The sequence below is a fragment of the Python bivittatus genome, unplaced genomic scaffold (genome assembly GCF_059951505.1).
Source record: "Python bivittatus isolate LINGU-HERP-01145 unplaced genomic scaffold, Pbiv_v1 ctg000610_np1212, whole genome shotgun sequence".
NCBI classification, from domain to species: Eukaryota; Metazoa; Chordata; class Lepidosauria; order Squamata; family Pythonidae; genus Python; species Python bivittatus.
This window is the reverse complement of record NW_028277088.1, coordinates 39,932,660-39,952,451: the sequence shown is the minus strand read 5'-3', so window position 1 is coordinate 39,952,451 and position 19,792 is coordinate 39,932,660. Positions and strand designations below refer to the sequence as shown.

General features: G+C 39.3%; 1 protein-coding gene across 4 annotated transcripts in view; it reads right to left on the bottom strand.

The window, feature by feature from the left end:
- RBMS3 (RNA binding motif single stranded interacting protein 3) overlaps positions 1–19,792 on the bottom strand; it is a 609,805-nt gene that overhangs the window by 95,604 nt on the left and 494,409 nt on the right. For all 4 annotated transcript variants that reach the window (XM_088150839.1, XM_088150837.1, XM_088150836.1 and 1 more), the window contains one exon: positions 3,333–3,439. In XM_088150839.1, coding sequence (XP_088006965.1) covers positions 3,333–3,439 — 107 coding nt within the window. The remainder of the gene's footprint in view (positions 1–3,332; positions 3,440–19,792) is intronic.

The following is a 19,792-nucleotide window of genomic DNA, read 5'->3' as shown; positions in this document are numbered from 1 at the left end:
GGTATAACAGATGGAGCTGTGCAAATCCTAAAAAGTGAAGGTTGGAGACAGGACAGTAGTTGTCTAAAATAGTTGGATCCAGGAATAATTCTTGAGGAAGGGATGCATCACTACCTTCTTCCTGGCCAGGGATACAACCTCCTCCCTCAAGGAGGCCAACACTAGAGCATGGACCCAACTACAGATAATCTCTCTGGCCACCTTAATGATCCAGGAGGTTGTGAGACTAGGCTGAAGCTGTCATAACCTAAAGATGAAGCAGGCACGTAAGCAGAGAGGACAAAAGCCAGGAATCTTGTCCATGAGATCCCTTCAGGGAGATAGATAAGAAGGAAGGAAGTCCTTAAGGAAACAATGGAAAAATGTGACCTGAACCAGACAAAAGAAGTTGGGCCTGAGCACATGGAAACCCCAATCCCATCAATAGCTGCCAGACTTGTGAATCAACAAAGCAAGGACTTTTGGAGATAAAAGGGGTCCCAAAGCCCACCCACTCTGAGTTGTGTGAGTTGTCTGAGTCTTCTGAGTCATCTTTGGATCCAGACTTGGTGGCTTCCGTCCCTCTAGCTAGTGCCTGGCAGCCTAGTTGGAAAGGACGTGGGTACGTGTGGATGAGCGCGCGTGTGTGTATGAGAAAGAGCAAATGTACCTTGCAACCAGTAAAGTTTTCCTGTTACTTTAAATTCACTGGGTCTCCATGTATTACAAAGAACCTCTTGTGCCTCAGTGTTCAGTTGGAAGCGATTTGTGTGTATCCCTAATTATTTCCCGGCTGTTGACCAGGGCTGTGTGTCTTGTCTGCTCTAGCCACACCTATTTGGAAAACCCAGGTAGAAAGCAAGGGGGGCTGACAAGATCCATGTGGCTCAACAGGCTGTGAGTGTGTGAGTGAGTAACCATAAGCCGAACCTGGAAGCAGCGTGTGTAACAAGGTCCTGAGCCCAACAAATAGGTCTCCAAACCATCAGCTCAGAAAACCTGGTCCACTTCCTTGAGAGTCACTGATTCAAACTCATCCCAAATTAAACCACCAGACCATGTTTCCTGCACCTAGGCTGAACCTATCTAGTAGGAGTCCAGCTTGACACAGATCTGAGCATCTATCTGCCAAACAGTCAAAATATTCCTCACAGAGGCTCTGCAGACAGTCCTGTGTCCTGTCCATAACTAGTAGGGAGCAGGTTATCCTGAATAGAGCTCCTGGACAGCTATTGTCATGCACGATAAAGGCAGAGAAATATTGATGTTTTTCTGGCTTTATCACCACAAAGCAATTCTTCTTTTCTCTGTTTGACTGGATTCACTCCAAGTTTTCCTCCAACAGCACTACAAAAGTCCCTTCTAGCGTTTCATCTCCCAGAGCTCCTCAGTAAACAAGTGCCTGATGAGAGAGAGAGTGCATAGAGTCCAAAGCCTCATCCACCCACCCATTCCAGGCAATGACCAAGGCCTCAGATGAACCATCCACCAGATCCTCAAAGAAAACCCCAAGTTCCCTGTGGAGCCCAATAGGGTCCATCAGGTACCTGGGATGGATCGATCAAATAGGCTCTGGCTCCCCATGGGGGAGAGTAGCTCAAGTGAGACAGAAGGCAACCAGAGGGTGATCTGTCTATGGCAATGGACTGATGTTAATGTCTTCCACTACCAGATCACATTGCAACTGCCCTGAGATAAAAATAAATCCAATGTGCAGCCACCAGTATGCATCAGATCATCAAAAACTTAGGACAGGTCCAATTCCTGAGCTGCCCTGGACTCAATGAAATCTCTAAGTACCAAATAGCCTCAGAGATTCTGTTGCCAGCCTGATAATTGAATCTAGTGGCTCAGGTGCCACCAGGAGACACAATACATCAGCAGCAAACTCAACTGTCTCTTACAGCCCAACTTTAACCACACCATCTCATATCTGGTTATCTGCAGAGAAAGCCTCTGAGAGCCTTCAATGATTTGTGGATAAAAACAGCTCCCCACTCCCCTGGGGTCTCAGCTGATGGAAAACCCAAAACATCCACATCATCTGTGCTTCACAATAACCCTATATTTTGTCCTTCATTAAATAACTCCACATCACTTTTAATTTCTTCTTTTCTATCATAATTCAAGCTTTTGACAAAAGTGCTGGGACCAGCAAAACATGTCACCTTAATTGCCATACAAATATCAATCAAGAAGCTGAGGGAGCAGCTTGACACATAGAATAATATAACAAGACTCATTTGATGCCACATGTTTCTACTTTATCAGCGATTCATTGCATAAAAAAAAAAAGTAAAGTAACTCATGTCAACACTGAGTACAAAATAGAATGGAAAAAAATTAAGGAGATAGGTTTTCTCTAAATTTCTTAATCAGTTTCAGGAACATGGACTTCTCCAGCTGGCTTACAAATACACTTTGTATCACACTTTGGATACATTTTAGATTCAAAAATTTTAAAATAAATCTCATTTTTTTTCAATTATAAGTCAGAAATAAGAACTCCATTTTGAAGCTCTTTAAAAAGACCTTGCCTTTAATGTTTAGAGCTTTACAGGTCAGAAATAGCTCTTTGTACTGGGATATGAAATGTACTGGCAACCAGTACAACTGGTATACAATACATGTAATATTATCCTACAGCTTAGCCTCCTAATAGCATGTGAGTTGCCCCACTTTGAACAACCTAAAATTCACTTTAGATTACAGTGGTCCCACACGGACGTAACTAGTGATGCATAACTGGACCATGGTCCTCTTTCCTCTGATAGATTTTCACATGACAATCGAAGCTGATATAGAAACTGGTGACTGAAGTTACATGTGCTTTCGCAGCAAGCAACAAAGCCTGAAGGAGTCCTAAACTATGGACTTGGTTCTCCTTCAGCAGCAGAACAAGCCTATCCAATACAGCTTAATTCCTCTATCCCGGTCAGATTATGCTATTTAATGTTCTTCCGTCTCATCTGGATCTTATTTAATTGGAAGTATTGGGATGATGAATCCAAACTATATTAGTTCCCATTTAAATAAATGAGAGTTAAATTAGTTCCAATCTGAAGGGAAGCAAAACTGCAACTAACAATTATGATATGCAAACATCTCATATTCTATTTTATCAGCACTGCAACATGGAACGGTATTGGTCTTTCTGAATTTACATGTCTGCAATCGCCAGTCCTTATGATAAATAGTTACATGCTTCTAGTCTGACTCTACGTTCATTGGAATTAAACTCATTTGAACTTTGCTGCATTTTTCTTATTGCGACTTCAGTAATATTGAAGACTCATTTTCTTCAAGATGGTCTCAAGTTTCTTCAAACATTATTATAAGTAATTCTGACTCACCTCTCCTTCTCTTGGCCATGGTCTCCCATTCTGGGTATACTTGCTTTGATTCTGTCGTTTCTTTTGTCCTCCATCAGCAAATTTGCACAGCAAAGGTTCTGTTGGGGCTGTGGAGACAGGAAAACCCAGTTTGTGTTAGCAACCCCCCCAAAGAAAAATTCAGCCATCCACCATCTCTTGGATGCAACATCCATCTTTTAATGTTAATCTTTTCACCTGCCCTGTGCATGTATTGAGATTTTTAGAACTAGCTTTACGGATATAGATATCTCTAACTTTTGCAAGTAGAAAGAGATACAAATGAATCTGAAGCATCCTTAAAAAGTATAGGAAATAATAATTTAAAAAGCCAAGCAGACTACAGTATGCAGAATTGGAGAATTTGGAAAAGGCAACATTTCATATATTCCGATGCAGTGTATCCTGCAGTATATACAGTATCTATACCTACACAAATCAGAATCATGCAGGCAATGGTTCTCCCTGTGATGGAATACTTTATGGAACTGAAAATTGGACTTTGAAGAAACAGGATAGAAAGAGTATCGATGCTTTTGAACTTTGATGTTGGAGAAGATTCCTGAGAATACCATGCATAGCCAAACTTCCAAACAAATGGATCATAGAATAAATCAATCCAGAGTTCTCACTTGAGGTACAAATGACCAGGTTCAAACTACCATATTCTAGACACTTTATTTGAAGATCCAGTTCCCTTGATAAGTCCATAATGCTGGGTAAGGTGGAATGGACTCGATTACAGTGGTGATGGGTGCACCTGAAGACCTGAAGTGCCAGGTTGGGGACTGATCATCATGGAGGTCAATAAGAACTCATACTGATTTGATGGATGATAATAATAACAATAATAATAATAATAAGCAAGAAGATTGCACAGACTGACTACAAACAACAGCATGACAAAACAGCAACAATGGTGCATTGGAATATCTGCAAGAAATACCAGTTGCCTGCAGTCAAGAACTGTTTTGTAGGACCACAAAAGAGAAAAGTAATATAAAATGAAGAAGCTAAAATGCTCTGGGACTTTAAAATTCAAACAGACAAGCACCTGCCACATAATACCCCAGACTTAACAATTGTTAAAGACAAAGACAAAAAAGTCTGGATAGTGGACATTGCAATACCTGGAGATAGCAGAACAGAAGGGAAAGAACTGGAGAAAATCACAAAATAGAAAGACCTGCAAATAGAAGTAGAATGGCTATGGCAAAAGAAAGCAAAGATAGTACCAATAGTAATAGGTGCCTTGGGTGCAATCATAAAACATCTGGAGCACCAGCTGAACACCATTAGCATTGACAAAAATCACCATCAGTCAATTGCAAAAGGCAGCTTTACTTGGAACAGCTTATATCCTGCGACGATACCTTTAATACAATCAAATAACATCTGCCTATCCCAGGTCCTTGGGAAGGACTTGATAGGTGGATAAAAATCCTAAATCCAGTCTAAACATCTGGCTGACTGTGCGACCAACCACCACCATCATCATCATAATTCTTTTGTGCCCCTCTAATCAGCATTCCATGCTTTAAAACAAAGACAAACAAAAGACATGTTGTATTGTCGAAGGCTTTCACGGCCAGCATTACAATGGCTGGTGTGGGTCTTCCGGGCTGTGTGGCCGTGTTCTGGGAGTTTTGTTTCCTAACGTTTCGCCAGCACCTGTGACCGGCATCTTCAGAGTGCAGGAGCACAGACAGGAGCAGTTCTCTCTGTGCCCAGGGTGATGTGACCCTTTTGTGGGTATTTATTGAGATCTGGGGGGGGAAGGGGGATTGGGGGTGTGTGGGGGGTGTGGGGGTGGGGTTCAATTAAGCTTAACCGCCTTAATTGGGTCCTACAAGTGAATGGCTACTCCAAGAATGAAATAAAAAGAGCCATCAAACCAAGAAAACAACATGCGACTGAAGAAGAAAAACAGCCACCCACCAACAAAGTATTTCTGCCCTACCTCAAAGGGGTCACAGACCGCATGGGAAAACTGATGGAAAAACACAATTTCCAAACAATCTTCAGACCCACCAGAAAAGTACAAGAAGTGTTAAAATCAGCGAAAGACAAAAGCCTCAGGAGTATACCGCCGCAGGAGTATACCACCTACCGCAGGAGTATACTGCCTACCATGCAGTTGTGGGCAAGTATACATCGGGACCACAAAACGCAGCATCCATACCAGGATAAAAGAACACGAAAGACACTGCAGACTACAGCAACCAGAAAAATCTGCAGTAGCTGAACATGCTCTCAAGCACACTGGACACAAAATCCTATTTGAAAACACAGAGATACTGAACAACACCAACAGCCACTATACCAGGCTATACCGGGAAGCCATTGAGATTCACAAACACCAGCACAGTTTCAATAAAAAAGAGGAGAGTCTAAAAATCAACAAAACCTGGCTACCAATCCTGAAAAATACAGCCTGCAAAAGGTCAACAAACTCAGCTCAACCACCAGGACATGTGAACAGTTCACACAATGAACTTGCTAATCACCCCCAGCAGCCCCTCGTTAACAATTCAATAGAAGAAAAAACCTGCCTAATCCCCAGGAAGATACACACAGATTCTGACACTAAAACAAGCAGCCACTCAGTAACCCAAACCTCACCCCCTGATCCCCCCTTTCCCCCCACCCTCAGATCTCTATAAATACCCACAAAAGGGTCACATCACCCTGGGCACAGAGAGAACTGCTCCTGTCTGTGCTCCTGCACTCTGAAGATGCCGGTCACAGGTGCTGGCGAAACGTTAGGAAACAAAACTTCCAGAACACGGCCACACAGCCCGGAAGACCCACACCAGCCAAAAGACATGTTATCATTCTGATAAAATACTGAATCTTGTATTTTAGACTCACTCAAATAATGGCACCATCAGCTTTATGGGAATAAAATTGTAATTTGCTTACAATTTAAATGTAGAAAAGGTGGCAGCAATTAAGCTTGGCTTACCCAAAAAAGCACATTTGGGTTAAACTTGATTAATACTTGGATAAGAGACCACCAGAAAATCTAGGAAGAGGAAAACTTGGCTGATAAGTTGAGAAACATCTTAGAAGAAGACAATGGCAAACCAAGAAAACTACAGAATGTGTCCATGTAGTAATTAGATCTGTCTGTCTGTCTGTCTGTCTGTGTCTGTCTGTCTTTCTCTCTCTCTCTCTTTCCTTCTCTCTCTCTGCCTTTATTATTTTTACAAATAACTCAAGGCAGTGAACATACTTTATTCTCCTTCCTCCTCCTATTTTCCCCACAACAACCCTGCGAGGTGGGTTGGGCTGAGACAGAGAGACTGGCCCAAAGTCACCCAGCTGGCTTTTGTGCCTAAGGCAAGACTAGAACTCACAGTCTCCTGGCTTCTAGCCTGGTGCCTTAGTCATTGCACCAAACTGGCTCTCTACAGACCCAAATCTTCTTTAGAAAAAAATAATGTACTAGGACTGGGCCTGGGGCCCCAGATGTATGATAGAGCCCGTCTCTTGGCTTTGTTGATGGTCATTTTATGATGCTTGGCTGCTGCGTGCTTTTATTTTTATATTATGTATTTTATCTGTTTTATCTATTTTATTGGAAGCCACCTACAGTCATGTATGTGAGATGGGCAGCTATAAAAATAAATAATAGAATCAGCATCTGTAACAATGTATGACTTAAAAAAGATGGAGTGAGCAGTGGAAGCTTGTGTATTTATGCATAACCATGTAGGCTTATATGCTCACACCTAGCCTGGCCACTATCACATCATCTGCTGTTTAGGTGTTTATTTGGGGGATTCTCTGGACTGCTGATCCAGAGAAAGGGATTGGCCATAAATTCACAATAGACAAAAATCACAACTACTCTATGAAATGGTAAAGAAATCATGTATGATGAATAGCTGAAATGATTTTAAAAGGGGCAAATTCCTGAAGACGAGATCAGCAACCATTAGTTCAAAGAAAGACTGGATGGGAGGAAATATACAAGGAAAGATATAGCTACCTTATTGTTATAGCTCTTGTTACAGTCAGAATTATTTTTTTTTAATCACAATCACTGGGATTATTCTTCTAAGTCATCTGTGACTGACTTAGAAAGAATAAATACTGTTGCTCTTTTGAAGGGAGTAGGAAGAGTGAAGAGCAAGTCTTTAAGGAACATGTTTTTACTCTGTCTCTATTTCCTAGTATCTCCTGCGTACATATCTGAGTAAGTGAAATAAATAAAAGATCAAAGGCATTTTTTCTCAAACAATCAAATTAGCTTGGTTCCCCCCATTACATCCTCATAGCTTAAGACAGCTGGCATATGACCTTCCTTATGCTTCCCAGCTGAGATCCTAGTCTACTGTCATAAAATAGTCATTACAGTTAATGCAAAACTATTCAACAAATGTTCAAAAGGTTGCCGACCCAAAATAAAAACAAATCACAAAATGCCTATTATTTGGAGAGAATCCAAATCTATTATATGCTACAGTTTTTGATTTCTCTAAAGACAAATTAATGTTTCAACAGTTTATCCTCCCTACAAATAATTCATTACTTCTCTATTTTTCCCTCCCAAGGTAAAATTGCCAATAATATATGGGTGTTTGTTAGCTTTCTTTCTGTTTCATCAAAAAAAGTCAGGATGCAAAGATGTCATGGCCATGTGAGATGGGTGGTTCTCCTCCTCCTTGGAACTGGTTGAGAATAAAGAACCCAATGATCCCATTCCTGAGAACCAGATCCTAACTCCTAAGATCTTTGTAGATGCACCTTCTGCAGCTCTAAACACCATCCCTGGAACCATACCCTGAATCTGAGATACAACTGCCAAATCAGGAAGAGCACCACCATCTCCCAGTTGAGTGCCATAAAGCAGAGAGACTAAGAAATACCAAATGACTTGAAAGTGATTCTAGGGAATGGGCTGCTCTCTGTCCTGGATGTTGATAGTTTCTTATACTAATTTGTTATAATGGAACATCGGGAAAATATGGAACAAAGTGTTTTCAGGGCACCACTTCACACTTTTGGGAATGTAGAAAGCATGAGAGAGAAACTCTGAACAATTCTGCCTTGATAAGTTGAAGCAGAGGGGGGCTTTAAGAGGCTTTCAAGATTGATGTCAGCCCTTTGAAGGAGACAAGGTCGGAAAACAAAAATTGCTAGTAGTCTTGGAAAATATTATAATACAGTTAAGGTATTGTGACAAAATCTTGTCTGCTACTTCAATTTATACCTAATCAATTAAGGTAGAGTTGTTTTGAAAATCATCTTCACACTTTCTACTTTCCCAGGACTGAGATGTCTTTTTTGTAATGGCTCCACATTCTCCTGACATTGTATCGTACTTGTGCTGGCTTCTTGATTTTGAACTGATTTTACTCTTGCCTTGCTATGTGAAACTTCAGAAAAAAGAGAAGGGTGAGAGAGGGGTTTAGCTGAACTGCATTAGCAAGGACAATTTTGAGAATGCTGTGGAAATGGTTGGAGCAATCAATATTCCAATATTCAAAAGTCAGCATGACTTGAAAATCCTGTATTTCATCCCCACTTAAGGGATTTTTCATGGGGATTTTGTGGAAGAAACCAGGTAAGCCATGTGGTATGAGTGGGGCAACTCTCTCCCACTAGGTGAGGGAGCTGTTCTGAAGGTTAGTTGCCACATGGAAGTTCAATGGACCCTTGAGACAAGGTGACCCAGTGAGATCCAATGTGATCAAGTTTAGTAGAAGGAGCAAATACAGATATAGTGAGCAGATGATCTAATTCATTATCTATTAGACATGGGATTTATTTGCATCAATTCAGTCTCATGAGAAAGGGGTGTGTGTGTGTGTGTGTGTGTGTGTGTGAGAGAGAGAGAGAGAGAGAGAGAGAGAGAGAGAGAGAGAGAGAGAGAGAAAACATCCCATATGTATTGGGTTCTCCTGAAAATAAAGACTGATACAGAATCTCTTGTAAAATATTTTACCTAATCTGGATGAAATAAGCCCTTTGAAAAATAACCATTATCAGATATATTATACAATGTCCACACATATAACAAAAACAGGTTAAAGCTATAATTTGGTTTAAAAACAACAAATTACAGTTCATTCACTTGAATATTATATTCTTATACAGAACCTAATAATCAACTATTTAATTATAGTCCATACACCTTGGACCATTATCTAGGACTATTTGGTCTACTGTTCTGAAGTAGTTTGGGCTGTTTTCAGGGCACCACTTCACAAGTGCTGCCTAAAGAGGGACAAAGATATAATAGCAAAAGCAGAAAGCATATAAAATACTTTACAAAGATGCTTTAAGTACATGAAACTAATTACAAATTCAATTAGCGGTTACTTGGAATGGAAAAGTCTTTAATAGTTACCTAAGTGTCTGCACAGTAGGAGTTAGGTATATGTTTACAAAAGAGCCTTCCACACTATTGGTTATCAACCAAAGATTTTGTAAATAGAATCTTCCATATTTATTTTAAACAGCTTTGGCTGCTACTTAGAATGATATCAAACAAGAGAAATCAGTCACAAGAGAGGAATGGTGTAACAAGTTTGCCCCTCTCAACAGCTTCTGATGCCATCAATCATGGTATCCTTCTTGAAAGACTATCTAGATGGGACCTGAAGGTTTTGAATGGAGGTTTTCTACTTGGATGGTTCAGAAAAGTATTATTCTTCTATCGAAAAGCAGGTAGATCTAAGTATAAATTGGCATATGAACCCAATGATATACATTATTTGGGAATGTGGACTGAAAAGTCTGAAAACTGTTACATTCAACTAGTCTCCTTTTTTTATCTAATTGGTGTTTGGGCACCAATAAACTAACCTTCAACCCAGATAAATAGAGCTATAACTGGTGGATGGTTTTGCTCCCAGCTAAAACTTCAACGTATATTGGAAGGTTGCACTCCCTTTAAAGAATCAGATTTATAATCTGTGGCATATATCTAGCACTGTCACTGGAAGCATGGGTTGCCTCAGTGAGTCATATTCCTCTTGTCTGCTTAGGTCAGTGTTGTCCAAACTTGGCCACTTTAAGATGAGTGGACTTCAACTCCCAGAATTCCCCAGCCAGCCATGCTGGCTGGGGAATTCTGGGAGTTGAAGTCCACTCATCTTAAAGTGGCCAAGTTTGGACAACACTGGCTTAGGTAGATTATAAATGTACTGTATCTGGAAGCTTCAGCTAGTGCAGAATGTGGCAGTGCAGGCAGTTATGTGTGTCCCTAGAATGGCACACGTTACACCTCTGCTCCTTGAGCTGCGCTGGTTGCCAGTTTGCTTCTGGGTCTAATTCCAGGTGCTGGTTTTGATCCTTAAAGCTCTTCATGGCATGGGGCTGGGTTATTTGAAGGACCACCCTTCCCAATTACATCTGGCAGAAGAGATATGTTGTGGGTCCCATCTGCTAAGGAGCTACATCTGGCAGGACCCAGGAGACGGGCCTTTTCTGCCATGGTGTCTGCCTTATGAAACATCATCTCCCCTGAGATGAGGCTGGCTCCACCCCTGTTGATTTTCCATAAGTCCCTCAAAACGTGGTTACCTAGCCAGGTAATGTTACCTAGCCGGGTAATGAAGCATTTGCAAGAAAAGAACCAAGCTCAGAGAACTCCAAGGACTCCACAGACATGGTTATGTCATCAGGTCTGAGGGTCCCAAGGGAACGGTGAGTTGCTGAGGTGGCTTCATTGTTGTTAATATCTGTTGCCCTCTCCTTGCGTTTTAATCATAATTTTAATATTTGTTATTGTTAACTGTTTTTATATTACCATTTTATAGTTTTTTATTGTACGCTACCCAGAGTCATGTTTTGTGAGATGGGCGGCCATATAAATATGATGAATGAATGAGCATGGGTTGCCTCAGTGAGTCATATTCTTCTTGTCTGCTTAGGTAGATATACTAATTACAGTACATTATAAACACAGATGCCTTTAACAATGGTTCAGAAACACAGTAGTATTATTCTAAGGCCTTGTCATTACTTCCACAGCCTATCTTGTCTATTGGGAGGAAAACCCCCCCCCCATTAAAATAAAATAAATAAATAAATAACACATAAATATAGCTAAAGGTGATTCAGTTGATATATTTAGATGATGATATGCATAAGGAAAGGATAGCTCAACAGCTTCAATTTGCCAAATAAAAGTCTATACACAAATTGGGTGGGACCAATGTATTCTACTCCAACTTAAAAATAACAAAGCCTATTCAAAAAATAAAATAAAATAAAATCTTACACTTTCAGGGAAGAAATGGCGAACTGAAGATGGCTCCACCTTCCATGGCAGAATGAAGAGGTGGCAAGTAGACCAGTCTTTGTAATTCCTCTCCAGACAAGGAGAGGAACTGAGATTGCCCACAGGTGTTCCAGACAGTTGCTCCTTGCAAGGAGTTTGCAAGACAGAGGTCTCTGGCAGGCTTAGAGCTTTGGGAGATGAGGGAATAGCCATCTTGATCAAACCATGGTCGACACCTTTAAGGACACTGGGTTTGCATACTTCCTTTTCTAATTACTTTTGGAAATTGCTTGTTAACTGCTTTTCAGATATTAGGAACCTTTGGATTAACAGGTTTTACACCACCAAGTGAGTTTCCTTCAATCCTTAGTGAAAAAAGTTTTAAATACAAGTTTAAGGACTTAAAAAAATATTTTTTTTTAAATAAATAGCAATAGGGTGCTTAGAATGTTGATTCTGGAAAGTTACAGACTAAAGGTCCAGATGGATTTGAAATACCATTTTGAAATTAATTATAAGAATCCTTCCCATGGGAAAATGCTTTTGTTTTGAATTCTTACCCAAAAAAAAGATAGGATGGGACTCTGAAGATTGGACACTAGAGGGAACTAGAAGGAACTAACGATTACAATTAAAGGAGAAGAACACTTACATTTGACTTACTAATACAAAATGGAGCAAAATACTTTAACATTGGATGATATTTTTGAACAATGGATGGAGAAGTTAATTTTAAGTGTTTCTGCCATTACAGATAGACTGCGTTTAAAAGATGTTATGGAAGAGGAACAGGTGTTACCAGATAAGACCAGCTGATAGGAAAGTGGATTTAAAAATGACAGGCTATAAGAATGATATGGAAAAAGATGCTATACTGGATATACGAATGAAACTGGCTGATGTCTTAATAATTAAAAGGAGTATACAAATAACAAACCAAAAGAGTGACCTGGATAACTGTTCTATATTGGATTTACAAAAGAGACTTGTTAAAGTTTTGAAGAATTTTGTGAGAAGGGATAAAGAAAAAATGAAAAGAAATCAAATTCTAGGATATTATTTGAAAGGATTAAAGATCAAGATTGTTAAAAGTAAAAGGAAGAAATATAAAGCTGGCTTATTTGACCAAGGTTAAAATAGATATGTTGTTATCTCTGGTAACCCTTAATGGACTTTTGCTGATTGGGCTGAACAACGAGGCTTTAATAATTTGTTTATAGATAAGAGATGAGATATGGGAAGAAGACATCATTTGTTGTATTTTAAGAGAAGGTGGTAAATTACTAAAATTGTTTATAGTTGTGATGTCATTTCTTTATATATTTCTTTTCTTTTTCTTTAATATATTCTTATTTTTCTTTTCCTTTCTATTTTTCTTCTTTTCTGCACTTTCTTTTTCTTTTTCTTCTTTTCTTTTTTTTAGTCTGTATTAGTTTTTATCTTTCTGGCAGTAATTTTTAATAAAATTACTATAAAAAACCAAAATTTTACTAAAGATTGAAAAGACTATCATCCTTGGACCATGTACAGAGTCTGCAAAGCTAGAAAGCACCAATAAGTCCACTGAGTCTTCAAATTGTCTTTGAATTCCTTTGAAATAATTAAAGGCCCCTGATTCAATAGCTCAGACCAATTCAAATATAGGAGTTGGCATATTTGTTGAAATGCTTCCAAGCTGAATCACTCTCTCAGAATGTCACAAGGCCCTAGTGTTATATACAATTAATAAAGAAGTTAGAAAGCCTATATTTGACTTTTACAAGAACTGACAAAATTAAAATGCTATTTCTGCCAAATAATGCCAAATGTATGTTTTAATCCTTTTCAATCAAATATTCAGTACAGCAACTCAGCAGGCAATAAACAATTGCTGTTTAAATAGGTTTGGAATGCGAAGAAGCATAGATTCTATGCAAATATCCTATATGATGAAATAGAAGGAGAAGGCATCTTAGTTATTAATTTGAAACTACATTGTGTTGCAACTTCTGTTAAGGGAATACCTAAATAGTTTAATGTATTTGTTTAAATTTGTTATAACTGCCCACTCTAGTAGACTCTGGGCGGCTTACAAAACCCAAAAACAATACAAACAGTTTAAAAACATACAACACAGCCAGCCTGGAGTTAAATAATCACCGTAGTAACAGAGAATTGCAATAGGATCCCACAACACATTAGCCCAAGGGCTAAAATCAAAGCCACGTCTTAAGGGCTGTTCAGAACCCCAGGAGTGCGTCATCCGTATCTCTGGAGCCATGATGTTTCAGAGGGCAGGGACTGTGACAGAGATTTGTTTTAACAGGAATAGCAGTGAGCATCATTTTCTGTACACAGCGAATAAAAGAATCTTCAGAATTTGGACAGGAGCCTTTTCCTAGACCTTGCCCTTTAACTCATTCTGCTCACCTGAAGTAAACTTTAAACTGAATCTCGATCTTTAAACTTGCCTCTTCTTTGATAGCACACAATTGAATGCAAGTTTTTTTCTGCACATTTGTCTGAATCAGATAACAGAGTTGGGAGATCCTAGAAAGGAAGCTAAAGCTCAAAAAGTTGGGGAAACTCTCTTGATGAGAAGGTCAGCACTGAATGCCCTAACAAGAACAATCAGGTTTAAGCAGGAAATACATATTTGATAAGCAACCACAACAATCTTAGAAGATCTATTTTGTGTGTGTGTGTGTTTTGAACCAACTGCAAAATGCTTTGTCCAACTGCAAAATGCAAAGAAATGACAGAATGACAAGACATTTGAAAACAAGTCCCCGGCCAGCTATCAAAACAAGATGACAGGCAGTCAAGTTTTCAAAATGTTTTGAATAACACAATTGTTACAAAGGAACAATTAATACTAAACATGTGAGCTAGTACCATTTTGTGAAACTATTACATAAAACAGATTATTTCTTCTTAAAAGTATTTAAAATAAAAGCTGGAGGAATAACAAGCTTTCTTTCTTTGAACATTAATCAAGATTAGCTTAAATTTAAGCACCTGCAGGCACTATGAAGTTGGGCTCTCCTTTAGTCTGATGTTTTTAAAAAAAGTTAACAAAATATTATAAAGCAACCATAAACAATAAACAATGCTGAGGGCCTGATAAAACTCACATCCATCCACCAACCACCCCATGCCAAGTGCCTGGGGAAAAAGCCAGGTCTTCACCACTTTTTTGAAGGCCAACAGGGTTGGGCCCATCGATATCTCTGGGGTAAGACTGTTCCATAAGGCAGTTATTATGACAGAGAAGGCACACTCCTGAGGCCCCACCAAGGGGACCCAGAACATGATTGTCATGTTGCCAGATTTAGTAGGATGGGCAGAAACCATTGGGGATAGGCAGTCCTGCAAGTAACCTGATCCCATGGCATGTAGGGCTTTAAAGGTAACCAGAACCTTGAATTGCACATGGAAGCCTACTAGAAGGCAATGGAGCTCACACAGCAGTGGTGTTGCATGGGTGTACCTAGATGTGCCCACTACTGCCCATGCCACTGTATTATGGACGAGCTGCAGCTTTTAAACACTCTTCAAGGGCAGACCCATGTAGAGTACATTGCAATAGTCCAATTCAGAAGTGGCTAAGGCATGAGTGACCATGAGCAGTGCCTCCCAGTCTAGAAAAGGGCACAACTGGTAATTTTTGCAAGTACAGCAGAGAAAATGTGAGAATAGTATCTTCTGTTCCAAAACTGTTGTCCATGTAAGATCTGCCAGCTCTGGATTTCCAAAATTCCTATACCTTGGCAATGACAGGTATACATTGCCAGAGCCAGATCATTTGGCACAGGTCAGTTAACAATAATAAATGTGTGTGCTGCTGCCCAATGTAGCCATAAATATAGGCCTGGATCTCTCCATGCGATATGACATCAAATAAAGGAGTTCCATGGAAAAGTGAATATAAGAGCAAGTCAGTAAATTGCATTATTTCTGTGTTCATACCTCTCTAGATAAGCACTTGTAGCCTGCGTACTATACTTAAGATTTCACAGCCAAGTTCTACTCCATGTATAAAAATAGTTGGATAAGGATGAGATCCATGAAACTTCTAGGAATCACATACCGAGGTACTTCACTGTCTCCACTGAAGCTTCTAAAAAACCAATATGTGCTTGCCAAGGTTACTTGACCTCTTCTAGTAAAGTTATGTCATTTTTATTTGAATGAAAAATGATGCCATATTGTTTTACTGTCATTTACTAGCATCATGGAAGAGAAACAAAGTCAGGTTTCATCGAATGTACCAGCAGAATGATTTCATGTACTTTAATTTACAGCAGATCACATACAAGTGGTCTGTGTTGTTTTCTGGTTTACCTCTAATGGAAGGAAAATGAGCCTCTAAATAAGAGGTGACCTACAAGCATTTGTGGCCACCCATTCTACCTCTCAGCAATCTCTTTAATGTTCTCCTGAGGAAGAAGTTCCTGAAAATGCAAGCATTTTATGTTTCAAAAATATCCCACTGTTTTAATCTTAAATCTATTTTCTCATTCTAATAGCTTTTGATATTGATCACTTTAGACATTACTATTATCCTATCAAATATCATGCAGTACTTGAACTGGTAATGCTTGAACTAACACACAAAAATTACTTTTGACTCACATAATATGTGTTATTTAATATATCCATTTAGAAAAGCCTTCCTGTTAACTATAACATTGCCATCACATTATTTTGCCTCTTGTCTAGGATAACAGAAACTGATACTTGCTTAGAAAAAAAATCAGTACATCTGCTTTAACTTTTCAGCAGAAAACAAGCATCTTTGTGCATAAATTTCATCCCCACTGGGTTTTTTTTTAAGTTGCTAGATATAAATATATTTCTTGTTCTTATTAATGGGAAAGTAATTCAATTCCAGACCAGGACAGGAAGTAAGAAGCATTCCTTTTCTTTCTCCTTTTCATCATTCTACTGTCTTCAATGAAAAGGATATAATTATATCAGCTGTTGAACTGGAACAGTTTCTTGCTCTGGCTAGGGTATGTTAGGAACTTAAGGGCTACAGTTACCTAAATACATTCCCAACATATCCCAACATAATCTTGTGGTCCAGTCAGTGGCAGAGTGGCCCCAACAAAAGAAAACTCTTTCACCATCCAGAGGAGATACAGCATCCAGCTGTTTTCTTCTAATGAAAGCTTGGATATTTTGTGTAATATTTCAATGTGTGTTGGTTTCTTTAGCAATGTATTCAAATAAATGTATTAATTTATTTGAAGCAAGGAAATAGAAAACAGTAATATGCTATACGTGTGTATCAGATATTGACCTTCAGGATTAATGGTAGACTGATAGGCTAGATATTTCTGTGATTTTCCCAGCTCTTCTACCATATCATTTGGTGATACTTAATTTTCATTTGTAGATAATTCTACCAAAAAAAAAGGGGGGGGGGTATTATTCAATCACTTCTTGTCTCTGAGACAAGTATCCAAACAGGTTGTGGTAGCATAATTTGTGTAATGTAGTATGCGTAGATGAAAGAAACCAATGACATACGAACCACTTCTGTACTATTTCCAACAAAACTGCATTCATTTGTCCATATGGTCATCTAGAGACAAGCTTGACTTGAGGGGAACTTTACTTAGTCTGTACAGCTGCATCCTTTAAAAACATCAAAACTCTCACCATGGATCAGCATATTCTTTGACAGGCCATCAAATCATTTGCCTTAGTCCAGTAGAAAGTTGAATCTCTCTCTACATATGGACCAAATAATCAGTACAATAAAATAGCTGTCAATTGGCTTATCTGAAATCCAAGCAGTGGAAGAGAGTTAACAATCAGATTATTCAACATATCTTATAAATATATAAGTGCTCTTTTTTTCACGTATTCTTCATTTACAATGCAAGCTCCATTTGTAAATTTCTAATGAAGCAACCAAAAAAATTGCTACGCTGACAAATGAAGTTAGCTCACATTCTTGACACAATTCTATCATAGTTAAAAATGAATAAAAGATGTTCCATGCATTGTTAGTGTACTATCCATGTCAACTACACTTTGAAATTAAAAAACAAAACAAAAAAAACCTGTTACTAAACGCCAGTGTCTTCAACTTGACTCATTAAAAATCCTTCAATTGTATCTATAAATGGACAAACTAATATCCTTTGGATCCCAACTACTTTTTTTTGCAAGATCAGACAGAGAAATATAAAATCTCAAGTAGCCAATTTACTTCTCTCTCAGCACTTTAGCTTCTTCCATTTATTATAAAAGATTATTACATAACATCTTAGCATAAATTTTCTCAGTTTCAGAGATAAGACTAATTATGTGATAATTATTTGGGTAGTACTATCCTATCTTCTGTAATATTAGGAAAAGAATCCTTCCTATTACACAATATTTTAAATGACACTAAAAATGATGTCCACCAGTGCATGTTTTCCAGAGTAGAAATGAAGAAATATTTAAAAGCTCTGGTTTATTTATTTATTTACAGGAGTTATCTGATATGATGATTCTAGGCGGCTCACAACAATCCATAAAAAACATAGTTAAAAACAAAAATATCCTTCCCCCCAGGCACCAGACAGTCATCCTCGCAGCCCAACTCCCATCCCCAACCAGGTCTTCACAGCCCTCTGGAAGGCTAAAAGGGTAGGGATCCTTCAGATCTCAGGTAGGAGGCTGTTCCAAAGGGCTGGGGCGGCCACCGAGAAGGCGCGCCTCTGAGGTCCCATCAGATGACATTTAAGGGAGGTGACTTGGAGCATGCCCATCCTATCTAACCTAGTAGGATGGGCAGATACCCTCAGGGAGAGGTGGTCCCACAAGTAACCTGGCCCAGTACCATGCTTTAAAGGTGATAACCAGCACCTTGAATTGTACCCAGAAAGCAACTGGAAGCCAATGCACCTCATGCAGCAGTGGTGTTACTTGGGTGAACTGCAGGGCACTAAAACTCTGCATGCCACTGCATTCTGGACCAACTGCAGCTTCTGGATGGTCTTCAAGGGCAGCCCCATGTAGAGCATGTTGCAGTAATCCAAACAGGAGGTAACTAAGGCATGGGTGACTGTGCGCAAGGCCTCCTGGTCTAGGAATGGGTGCAATTGGTTCACAAGAAGGATTTGTGCAAAGGCTCCCTGACCACAGCTGCCACCTGCTCTTCCAGCAGGAGCCATGAGTCCAAGAGGATCCCCAAATTGTGCACCAGATCTGTGCGGGAGACTGTCCAGACTCTAAGATGTCAACTCCCCTGACCCCGGAGGGCCAAAAACCCATAAGCACTCCATTTTGCTATGGTTGAGTCGCAGCTGGTTTCTCCCAATCCAGGCCCTTACAATCTCCAGACAGTGTCACTGAGCCAGCACTTGAACAGCATCACCTGTCCTACATGGGGTAGAGATGTATAATTGGGAATCATCAGCATACTGATGATACTGAACCCCATGCTGGCGGATGACCTCTCCCAGAGGCTTCATATAGAAGTTAAATAGGAGGGGAGAAAGACCCAAGCCCTGAGGTACCTCACACAGTAGGAGCCTATGGCTGGACCTCTCCTCCCCCACTAAGACTGATTGGTACCAGCCATGGAGAAAGGAAGAGGACCACTGCAAAACAGTACCCCCCATCCCTGGAGTTGGTCCAGCAAGATATCATGGTCAATGGTATCAAAAGCTGCTGAGAAATCCAGAAGAGCCAGGATGGACACACCACCCCTAACCTGAGCCCTTCAAAGGTTATCCACAAGTGCGACCAATGTTGTCTCGGTACTATAACCTGGCCTGAAAAGGGTCCAGATAATGGTTCTTATTCAGTTTAAGTTGGGCAATCATTAGACTAAATATCATTTAGGATACTTCATTCTGAAAGTGTACCAGAAAAATACTACATCCACATTTTAACTACAAAAACTATTGGACCTTCATTTTTCTTATTTTTATAATAATTTTATTAAAGTTTACAAATAGAAAGATAAAAAACTAATACAAAGTAAGAAGAATATAAAAAGAAAAAAAAGAAAAGATGCAGAGAAAAAGAAAAAAGAAATAATAAAAAAGGGGGAAAAAGAAAAAAGAAAAAGAAAAAAAGACATATAAAGAAGTGATTCACCCCTTCCACCAGATAAGTATAAACAACTTCAGTAACTTAACACCTCTAATATTTCACTAAAAAACCCTCTTCTTCCCATATCTTATCCCTTATCAATAAACAAATTGTAAAAACTGGTCAT